The sequence below is a fragment of the Bubalus bubalis genome, chromosome X, assembly GCF_019923935.1.
Source record: "Bubalus bubalis isolate 160015118507 breed Murrah chromosome X, NDDB_SH_1, whole genome shotgun sequence".
Taxonomy (NCBI): domain Eukaryota; kingdom Metazoa; phylum Chordata; class Mammalia; order Artiodactyla; family Bovidae; genus Bubalus; species Bubalus bubalis.
Window position 1 is genome coordinate 10,668,529 of NC_059181.1, and position 11,881 is coordinate 10,680,409.

The window sequence follows — 11,881 nt, forward strand, 5'->3', positions numbered from 1 at the left end:
CTGAATCACTTTGATGTACATCTGAAATATTGTAAGTCAAGTATACTTCAATTTAAAAATTAGTCTGACTGTAAGATTCAGATCATTTAATGTTCAAAAATAAGCCAACTGATCTATGATGTTAGAAGACAGGATAGTGGTTACCCTGGTCATTTCAGATGGGGAGAAACTGGAAAGACAATAAAGGGGGTTTCTGTTTTTTGATTTGGGGGCTGTTAACACAGTATGTTGGCGAAGGCAATGGCAACCCACTCCAGTACTCTTGCCTGGAAAATCCCATGGATGGAGGAGCCTGGTAGGCTGCAGTCCATGGGGTCGCTAAGAGTTAGACACAACTGAGCGACTTCACTTTCACTTTCCACTTTCATGCATTGAAGAAGGAAATGGCACCCACTCCAGTGTTCTTGCCTGGAGAATCCCATGGACAGAGAAGCCTGGTGGGCTTCCGTCTATGGGGTCGCACAGAATCGGACATGACTGAAGCAACTTAGCAGCAGCAGCAGCAACACAATATGTTCATTTCATCAAGTGGTATACATATGATTTATACACTTTCTTGCTTGTATGTGAAAAGTTTAAAAGGAAAGTATGTAAGGCCTTGTGCCTTTTTAAAAATAATTAGTATAGAGAATTCCCTGACAGTGCAGTGGTTAGAACTCCATACTTCCAGTGCAGGGGTACAGGTTCAATCCCTGGTCAGGGAACTAAGATTCTGCAAGCTGTGCAGTGTGGCCAATAAATAAATAAAAATAATGAGTATATACATAAAATTTTCAACATTAATAATAATTATTCCAAGTGGTGGGAAATGGATGATTTTTATTTTCTTTAGGTCATTCTATATTGTCAATATAGTCTATATTGCCTGATTTTTTTAAACAATGAGATGTTGAGAAATATATTATCCTTATGATAAAAAAATAACAATAATCCACACTACAAAAGGTACAGTGAGAATGGTATCCTCACATACTGCTTTCCAAAAGTGTGGACTAATTTGGAATGTCATCAGCAATCTTAAAAATGTATCAATAACCATGAGAACCTTCACAGATCCATAATGATCCAGCAACTCTACTTCTGGAACGCTATCTTAAAATTACCCAGATACAAGAAAGAACTGCAATTTGACCCAGTGCTTTATGGGGTGGGGTGGGGTGTTCTCCCTCATACCGTGCTCATAAGGTGAAAAAGTGCCTGCATCGATGTTTATATAGGGGTCAATTTTGATGGCAGTCACTCGGAGTCCACATGATTTTAGAATCGTCCCAATACTGCTGGCAATGATCCCTTTACCGATGCCCGAGATGACCCCACCAGTGACCAAGATGTACTTCATTGGCAGAGGAGTGGCTGGGTGCCAGGACCCAGGTATAATCTGAAAGGTAATAAAATTAATGGTCAGGGAAGAGAAACATGTTCTTAAACCAGTAAAGCAGAGAGTGTGTTGAACCAAAATTTCAAAAGCCCACAGCACCTTTTCTATCTAAGTATTTGGAACAAAGTATATGGAACAAAAATCGTCTAGGTTTTTCTTTCATGTCGATATTCAGGAAGCTGTGGTTACTTTCTGCAAGCAAAATGTCTGGCTTCATTACCCTGATGTTACATTTACCCCAACTTTCATGTGACAAACTTCATCATAAGAAGCCAAAATTCTCTAAGATTCAGAGGCATAGTAAAATGTTTAAGAGATCAGGCTCTGTAGTCAGATCTGTACAACCTGTACCTGTTTCTTCATCTGTGAAATGAAATAAAAAGTACCATTCCTTTGGAATATTATTCAGCACTAAAAAGAAATGAGCTATCAATCCACAAAAAGACACGAAGGAAACTTAATGCATGTTACTAATTGAAAGAAGTCACTCTGAAAAGGCTACATACTGTACGATTCCAACTATATGACATTCTGGAAAAGACAAAACTATGAAGACAGTAAAAAGATGAGTGGTTTTCAGGGGTTATTGGGGAAGGGTAAATTGGAGGAGCACAGAGTGTTTTGCTAGGGCAGTGCAACTATTCTGTATGATACTATAATGGTGGATACAGGCCATTATATATTTGTCCAAACTCACAGAATGTGTAACGCCAAGAGTGAATTCTAATGAAACCTGTAGACTTGGAATGATAATGATGTGTAGGTTCACTGATTAATGAATGTTCCTCTCTGGTTCAAGATGTTGACAACAGGGAACACCGTGGGTACGGGACAGGAGGTATATGGGAACTCAGTACTTTCTGGTCAGTTTTGCTGTGAACCTAAAATTGCTTTAAAAAAATAGTCTATTTTTAAAATCAATATTCAAATATGCCAACATTTTAAAAAATCTTGCAGGTGGTTGTGAGGATTAAATGAGCTAAGGTATAAATCAGAGGTCAGGAAACCAGGGTCCACAGGTCACACCTGGCCCACTGTCTATTTTTGTACGGTCCCCAAGCTAAGACTGTTTTTACATTTTAAATGATTGAGAAATGATCAAAAGAATATTGCATGACACATTAAAATTAAATGGAACAAAAAAATTATATGAAACTCTAACTTCAGTGTCCACAAATCAAGTTTCATTAACACGCAGCCACACCCATCATCTACATACTGTCTAGGGTGCCTTTCTGGCTACAATGGCAGAGTTGAGGAGCTGGGAAAACAGAGGCCTCTGGCCCATAAAACCTGAAATATTTATTATCGTTCATGGAAAATATTTGCTGATACCTGGCTTAGAGGGGGTCAAATCAACTCCTATATTAACATATTGTTGTTGTTGTTCAGTCACCCAGTTGTGTCTGACTCTGTGACCCCATGGACTGCAGCATGCCAGGCCTCCCTGTCCCTCACCATCTTCTGAAGTTTACCCAAGTTCATGTCCATTGTATCACTGAGGCCATCCAGCCATCTCATCCTCTGACACCCTCTTCTCCTTCTGCCCTCAATCATTCATCAAGGACTTTTCCAATGAATCAACTGTTCACATCAGATGACCAAAATACTGGAGCTTCAGCTTCAGCATCAGTCCTTCCAATGAGTATTCAGGGTTGATTTCCCTTAAGATTGACTGGTTTGGTCTCCTTGCTGTCCAAGGGACTTTCAGGAGTCTTCTCCAGCACCAAAAGTTAGCTACTAATGTCACTATCAATTAATAATAAATGTATCCTCCTAACTAAGCATGTGGAACACTGAATCTGTTCCTTACCCATCTATTTCATCATATAGAAATATTCAAGCAGGAGAAAAAAGAAAATATTATGTCATGAAGAAATTTTATTTGACTTTGCCGCTGCTGTCTGATCCAAACCTTTTTGTTTTAAAGGCAGACAGGGAGTCCATGAGCTTCTTGGTTTTCTCTACTCTGAGTACTATTGCTTTTCTCTTGAGCATCGCCAGGGGCTGTGCCTGTGCATTTCACCATGAGCATGAAGGTGAGCCTTACAGTCCTGGCAGGCCAACTGCCAACAGAGTGAAACTATTAATATAAAATTGCAAGTCATAAAATTTTAAAATAAATTAATTAAAATTAAAAAATTCAAAATAATTAGAAATTGCAAGTATAAGAAAAGGCAGTCACTAACAAAAACTAATAACTATAAATCCCACTTTCTATTGCAACTTACAATTTTTTTAAATACCTGGAAATTAAGTGTAAGTGCAACCAGGTAGGAATAATTTCAGTTCCCTGCTTATCCTATGTCTGTCGTCCCCAACGAAATGCCCATTCTTGATTTTGTAGTTTCCTCTACTTGCAAAACAAACTAGCTTAACTTAAGAGATGTAGAGTTATCTCACCTCAGAGCTGAGTTCTTTTTGATCACCATCGGGGTGAGTAGACCGAAGTCATCCAAAATATACAAGTCCCATCCCAAATAGCTTCCATAAGTCTCTGGGCCTGCCTTTCTCTACACACTACAGTTGATCACATTCAATGTCATCGTTCCTCTTTACTGGCCACCTGGCCATCCACCCACTCAACCTGAGCTAGATTTAGCCTACAAGCTTCTCAGTCCAAACACAGAATGCACCTTCTATGGATCCAAAATGTATCTAAATCTTCCTCTTACCACTCCTACTAGCCCAGGTAGTTGGTAGAGTGGGAATTTCATCACAGTCTTCCGGTACTTATCCCACTGTTAATTTTTTTCTATTTTGATCGATGCCCCTCCTCTGGAGTCAGACAGCCCGAGTTCAAGTGCTGACTCTGTCACTCATAGCTATGACCCTGGGCACCTTCTCCAACTTTTGCAAACTTTGATTTTCTCCATCTGGGCAGTACACAGAAATAATACCAGTGCCTGCCTTGTAGAGTTGTGTAGGCATTTCCAAAGAGAGCGCCTAAGTGCTGAGTGAAGGTTGGCTCTTATTTTTCAGAGCCACCTACGCACTGATTCAGTCAGCTAACAAATGTTTACTGAAAATCTGTTAGGTAGGGGAGGAAAATCTTCCACCCCAAAATGTGCCTCTTTGGCATGAGGATTAATTTAGTTTGATTATTTTTAAGAAACAAGGACTCAGTAAGTCTTTCTTTTTTACTGCCCCGCCTTGCCGCCTAAGGAATTTAGATAAAGAACCTGTTCCCAGAAGAGAGCTATTACCAGAGATATGGGTTGGCAAAAAAAATTCCTTCGGGTTTTTCTATAACATTTGATGGAAAAACCCGAACGAACTTTCCTTTTTTTTTTTTTCAAACGAACTTTCTGATCAACCCAATATTTTCAGAGACTATGAGCTAGATGTAGTGTCAGAAGCTCTTAGAGATCAGAATCTACTCTGGGTCCCATTGTCTCTGCCTGGCCCAGCACACATTTGTTTAGGGAAATATTTGCCTTTCTGTCTCCAAATTAATTGCCTTCTTCCCTCTTCAAGTCCCAAACACTACCTCCAACATCCTTTTTCATCTTGAGCTGAAGATACTAAGAAAGGTGAGGGTTTCAACCCTTTTGGCAAGTGACTCAATTTTCCTGAGTCTCTCTCAAGAATTATTAAACTTTTTTAAAATTTTCTCCTATGAATCTGTCTCATGTCAATTTAATTCTTAAGTCAGTCAGAAGAACTTAGAAGGACAGAAGAAAATTTTCCTCCTCAAGGACAATTACATGCTTGATGTGTTCCCAGATCCTGTGTGTATGGGGGTGAATATAAAATCAAGGTTCCTGCCCTCCTGGTTTTCACCTTTCCTGGGGGATGAAGGGGCAAATAAGCGGCACTGTAACTACCTTATTCCAACACTGTCACACTATTAAAATGACTTCTCATTTGTAAAAAGTTAGCAACATGGAAAAATGACATAAAAACGGAAGAGTATTCATGAGAAGGTACATTATGTGGTTGTCAGAAAGCCTAAGAATATTTCATGTAAAATATGCTTATAAGCATTATATTATCTATTATATAAGACATTATCTCAACTGCTTTTTAAAATTAAGACTGCTCAAGTCACACTAAAATGCTACATTTTAATATATTTAGGTGGTTGGGTTGCAGGTAAATATCAGTTTTCCACATTTTCAAAACCACAAGATAACTTTTTAAGCACATCAGATATTTTGCAAAGTTCTTTTTGAAAACGTAACTTAAAAATAGAAAATATAACTTAATATCAGGGAGACACCTAGTCCTTTCCATCTCTTTTAAGCAAACAAGTAAGTCTGAAGCAAAATTTAAAACAGTAGAAAAAGCAGATTCTTCACGCTCTTTCTAGAATCAGTACTTTTTTACTCTTGTGAATTACATTATTTACATTGACTCACAGGCAGTGAGCAGAACCAACTGTCTGTAAAATAGGGGTGTGTAGAGCTGTCTGCTATCCAATAAAAACATAACGTTTGTGTAATTTTAAATTTTCCAGTCGCCATATTAAAAAAATAAACAGAGATTAAGGTCATTTTAATAATATCTTATTTAACCCAATGCATCCAAAATACTATCATTCAACACATAATCAATGTAAGAATATTTTGGTGAGATAATTTACATCTTTTTTTTTTTTTGCTACTGTCTTTCAAAACTAGGTGTGTCTACTCAAAGCACATCTCAGTTCACACACTTGCCACATTTCCTACTCTCAAATGTCACATGCTGTGAGTAGCTACCGCACTGGACAGCTCAGGACTAGAGCAACTGGGGAAAAAAAAAAAAAAGAAAATCAGAGGCAACAAGAGACACCTTCTCGATGACGGCCATTTAGAAAGCAGTCAAAAACAAAAGAATACTTACTGAATTAGCCCACTTTATGGAAATTCTAGAACCGGCAACACTAAGCTCTGATGAAAATCAAGGGGTGAGGGCAGTTGTGGATTGACTGGAGAAGAGCACGAGGGAACTTTCTGGAGTGATGGAAATGATCTAGGTCTACGTTTGGGTAGTGGTTACGCGGGTGTATAATTTGTCAAAATCCCTTATCGGCACGCTTAAAATGAGGGCATTTTATTGAATGCAAATTAGACATCATATGTGGAGAAACTGTTGAAGAAAGAAAGCTATGTTGTAGCAGCAGCCGACTCGGGCTCAGCGCGCCCTAACCAGCTAGGAACCGGGAAACGAGAGTCGCAGGGCGGAGGAGGAGACAGAAAGGCCCTCTCCCTCGGCGCTGAGCTGCACTTCCTCCAACGCCATCTCGGGGCTCCCGAGGCCCGGGAGAAACCGGGCTGGGGACGCGGCGGGCCCCGGCTCCCGATTCCGAGGCCAGGCGCGCGCAGAAGCGCCGCCTGGGGACGCGGCGCTCCGGAGCCAGGGCCGCTGGCCGCCCCAGGGCGGGCTCCCAGGGCCCCGGCCCCGCCCGGCCGCTGTCGGCCCGCGGGCAGAGCGCGCGGGGTGCAGGGACGCGCGCGGCGGCCGCCCTCGGAGGGGACAAAGGCGCTCGGCCCCACGTGCGCGCCGGGCCCGGGGCGCGGGCAGGCGGGCGGCCCCGGCGCCGAGGCCCCGGCGGGGGATTACCTGTGAGCCGGCGGCGGTGGCGCAGAGGACGGCCGGTGAGCCGCCGGGCTCCGCCTCGAGGCCCGCCCGCGCTCACCTGTCGGCTGAAGAAGAGGCCGCCGCCAGGGGTGTCCCGAGCCTCCCTCAAGGTCCCTCCCGCCTCCCGCGCGGACCTCGGGGTGCGCGGCGCCCTCCTAGCACACCTTCCCCTCTCCTGCCGCCGCGGGCCCCGCTAACTCACTCCGGTGAGCTCGGGGTTGGCACCCGGGTTTGTGCCACGCTCCGAAACAAGCGGCCCCAAAGTGAGTCCTCTGGCGCCGGCGGCTTCCAGTCACCCTCCGCCCTGGATGCACTCGGCCCCAGGCCTGGCTCAGCCCCGGGGACTGCCCCTCCCCTCCGCGGCTGGCTGAGCACCGGCACCTCGGGGACGCGGGTGAACGCCACGTCCCGGCGCCCCGGCCCCTCGGCACGCCCAGACCCTGCTCGGGCCCACGCGTCAGGCTCTCGACGCCGGAAAGGGCTTCTGGGTCGCTGAGAGGAACTGCAGGAGCGCCAAGCGGAGGACGACACTCAGAAGGAGTGCGGCCCTGTGAGGGGCTCACGCTATGGGGAGAGGGCTACACCTCTATTGGAGTCAGTAAGGTTCCTGGCCAGTACGCGTGTAGCAAACATTAAAATTAAAAAATTAAAAATGCTAGGGGGTAGGGGGACGACAATCAGGGCTTCGCCGAGTGACTTTTTAAAGAGGATGGTTGGTGCCTTGGTGCCAAGAAAGGACACAGGAGGTTAAGGCGAAGGGAAGAACATGCACAAACCACCGAAGGAGAAAGGATCTAACTAGGGACAACAGGAGGGTTTGGAGTGAGATGGAAGGGCTGGGAAACGTGAAAATTTTGACTAGCCAGCCAGGTGAGTCACTAGAGGGCCCAGTGAGGTGAGCATCACTGAAGACCCAGTGGAGTCTAGAAACCATTACTGTACAATGAGCTCCACCTATAGTTGTGCAAGGTATCTATAGGTTGACATATAAATACTGATATTGTGACAAAACCAGAGTTTGCTGATTGAGTAGAAGGATGAGAGTGAGGAAGTTAAGGGCACTGAAAGAATGTGAGATGGTGACGCACCAGGGGCCTAGTCCCCAGAAGAAAGGAAGGGAGAGGAGCAGGGAGCAGGTAGACTGGAACTAAGAAGAGAGATGGTGACTTCCCTGGTGGTCCAGTGGTTAAGACTCCACGTTTTCAATGCAAGGGGCGGGGGTTTGATCCCTGTTTGGGGAACTGAAATCCCACATGCACCACAGCGCTGCCAAGAAAAAGAGAGATAAACCAAAAGATGAGGGCCTGTGGGGATGAAGGGACTGAGGAGTTGTCACCAGACTGTGGGTGTCAGCGATGTCAAAGGGGAAGAAATTCCAGGAGATGATCCAGATGGGCGTCACTGGAATTGGGCCTAGGGCTCACCAGGCCAGTGTGGGGCGCATTGAGGACCCCCAGAAGGATGTCAACAATTGGAGGAGTCAATCGAGGCCAAGGAACCAAATCTTCAGTGAACGTGGAGGAGCAATGAGGAAGCTAGTAGATAACAGCAACTAGGAGGGTAGAGGGACGGTTGGCAAAATTCAATTTTTTTCTTTTTAAGGAGGAAACACCTTATAAAAAAGCAGGAAGCACAGAGGACTTTGTTGTAAAACAAGTCTTCCAGAAGACCCAGCACAAAGGATGCTTGTGAAACAGGTTCACATCGATGGTAATACTTAATACTTCATGCCACATATGTAAGGCTTCCTTCTACATTTCAGTATTTCATTTCCTTTTTACAACCAGGACAGTTATTAAGATCCCCTTTTTTATACTGCAGAATCTGAGGCTTAGAGATGTGAAATGCCCTGACCAAAAAGTCTGTCCCCAAAGCCAGACTCTTCATCACAGGATATAAGGCCTCGTCTTAATTCTATTAATCTACGAGGCAAACAGATGATGGATACTTTGTGAATACAAAGGGATTATTATAACTACAGTATCATTAATCCAAAATGGGAAAAGATTTGAGGAGAAAAACAAATTTGATAACACAAGTAAGACTGACTGACTTGTGTGGGATCAGAGTATGTCTTCCCTCACCAGGTGCTTATATAGCATTGGGGATAAAAAAATTTTTTTTATGAGAAAAGGAATTCCCTGGCAGTTCAGTGGTTAAGACTCCACACTTCCACTGCAGGGGACACAGGCTCAATCCCTGGTCAACTAAGATCCCACCAGCCACACGGCAAAAAAAAAAAAAGAAAAATCTGTTATTAAGTTGACTGCTCATGTTCTTTTTATAATCTTTTATTTTGAAGAATTCTACCGTTCAGGACAATTGTAACAGGATGTCTGGCATTTGCTTCAAATTAATACAGGATAGGGGGAAACAGGTGGGGATACAGATGATACAAACCTCGCCAGGGATTGATAACTGTTGAAGCTCAACTTTTAGGTTGGTTTTCTATATATTTAATTTTCCACAATAATATGTAAACTCCAACTCTTTTAAACACATACACACAATAAAATTAGCACAATTTAAAAATTAATGATCCATATGTTCATCACACATGAATGGGTAAATAAAATGTGGAGTATACACACAATGGAATACTATCCAGCCTTTTTCAAGATAGCTTTTTTTCATTATATTCAATGATTTCAATATTTAGATTTCACTTATAAGTGATGACATACAGTATTTGTCTTTCCACATCTGGTTTATTTCAGTAAGCACAATATCCTCCAGGTCCATCCATGTTGCTCAGATAGCAAAATTCCGTTCTTTTTTATGGCTGAGTAGTATTCTGGTGTGTATGTATGTATACATATATACATACCACATCTTTATTCATTGATATGTTGATGGACACAGGTTGCTGCCATACCCTGGCAATTGTAAACAATACTGCCATGAACATTGGGGTGCATGCAGGATCACATGGTAGTTCTCTTTTTAGTTTTTTGAGGAACCTCCATACTGTTTTCCACAATGGCTTCACCAATTTACATTCCCAACAACAGTGTACAAGCATTCCCTTTTCTCCACATCCTCACCAACATTTGTTATTTGTGGTCATTTTGATGATAGCCATTCTGACACGTGTGAGTTGATATCTCATTGTGATTTTGATTTACATTTCTCTGATAATTAGAGACGTTGAGTATCTTTTCATATGCCTGTTGGCCATCCCTATGTCTTCTTTGGAAAAATGTCTATTCAAGTCTTCTGCGTATTTTTTAATCAGGTTGTGTGTTTGTTTTTGATATTGAGTTGTATAAGCTGTTTTTGTATTTTGGATATTAACCCCTTATCAGTCATGTCCCTTGCAAATATATTCTCCCATTCAGTAGGTTGTCTTTTCATTTTGTGGATGGTTTTCTTTGCTGTACAAAAGCTTTTAAGTTTAATTAGGTCCCATTGTTTATTTTTGCTTTTGTTTTCTTTGCCTTAGAAGACAGGTCAAAAAAAAAATATTGCTACAATTTATATCAAGGAGTATTCAAAGTAGCCTTTTAAGCCAGAATATTAAGGAAGTTCTAACACATGCTACAACATGGATGAACCTCAGGAACATTTGCTCAATGAAATGAACCAGTCACAAAGACAGTTGTGGTATAATTCCACTTACGTGAAGTTCCTGGAGTAATCAAAAATCAGAGACAGAAAGTAGCTTTGTTGCCAGGGACTAGGGGAAAGGGAGATAGGGTTGTTGTTTAGTGGGTGAAGAATTTCAGTTTTGCAACTGAAAGAATTGTGCAGACTGGTTCCTTAACAATGTGTATGTAGTTAATACTATTTAATTGAACACTTAAAAACTGGCTACAGTGGTAAATTTTATGTTTATCTACCACAATTAGGGTCTTCCCTGGTGATTCAGTGGTAAAGCATCTGCCTGCTAATGCAGGGAACGTGGGTTTGATCCCTGGGTCAATAAGATCCCCTGGAGAAGGAAGTGGCAACCCACTCCATTATTCTTGCCTGGGAAATGCATGGACAGAGGAGCCTGGCGGGCTATAGTCCATGGGGTTGCAAAACAGCTGGACATGACTTAGTGACTAAAAGAACAACCACAATAAGAATTTTTTAAATTTAGTTTCTTAATCTCATAAACTAAGCAGTGCCCAAATTTCCAATTCTTACAACGTCAAAAAGTTTTCCCCATTGTATTTGAGGATCTAAATAAAATCCACAAGTTGCCATGGGTCCTCTTTTAAGCCATTCTTAATCTATAGAGTCCCCTTTCCCCTTTCCTTACAATTTATTTGAAAAAACGAGGTCATCTGCCTGTGGTTTCTCACAGCCTAGATTCTGCTCCTTATATCCTGACGTGTGTCCTATAATAGTTTCCTCCATCCTGAGCTAGGTTTGATGTGGACTCAGGAAGAGCTTAGGGCTTCCCTGGTATTTCAGTTGGTAGAATCCGCCTGCAATGAATGAGACCCAACTTCGATTCCTGGGTTGGGAAGATCCATCCCAGTATTCTTGGGCTCCCCTTGTGGCTCAGCTGGTAAAGAATCCGCCCGCAATGCGGGAGACCAGGGTTTGATCCCCTGGGAGAAGGGAAAGGTTACCTATCCCAGTATTCTGGCCTGGAGAATTCCATGGACCATACAGTCCATGGGGTCGCAAAAAGTCGGACACGACTACGCGACTTTCACTCACTCACTCAGGAAGAGCTTAAAGATATCCATTTTCAGGGGGCCAGCCCAGCTGAACCTGAAAAGGCGAGATTAAGTCACCAGCCAAGCTGCTCTGAGTGACAAAGACGCTGTTTACTACCCTACATCTGCTGCTGCTGCTACTGCTAAGTCGCTTCAGTCGTGTCCGACTCTGTGCGACCCCAGAGACGGCAGCCCACCAGGCCCCGCCGTCCCTGGGATTCTCCAGGCAAGAACACTGGAGTGGGTTGCCATTTCCTCCTCCAATGCATGAAAGTGAAAAGTGAAA

At 43.0% G+C, this 11,881-nt stretch overlaps 1 protein-coding gene across 10 annotated transcripts in view; it reads right to left on the reverse strand.

Annotated features, from left to right (window-relative positions):
• CTPS2 (CTP synthase 2) overlaps positions 1-7,438 on the reverse strand; it is a 110,603-nt gene extending 103,165 nt beyond the window's left edge. For 2 of the 10 annotated variants that reach the window (XM_044937579.2, XM_044937582.2), the window contains exons 1-2: positions 7,146-7,436; positions 1,174-1,378 (exon numbers count right to left, since the gene is read on the reverse strand). In XM_044937579.2, the coding sequence (XP_044793514.1) occupies positions 1,174-1,339 (166 nt within the window). In that variant the 5' untranslated portion in view covers positions 1,340-1,378; positions 7,146-7,436. Of the gene's footprint in view, positions 1-1,173; positions 1,379-3,293; positions 3,445-6,925; positions 7,074-7,145 lie in introns of those variants that run through there. The other 8 variants (XM_044937578.2, XM_044937580.2, XM_044937575.2 and 5 more) reach the window with 8 other exon arrangements.
• Between the last annotated feature and the right edge of the window lie 4,443 nt (positions 7,439-11,881).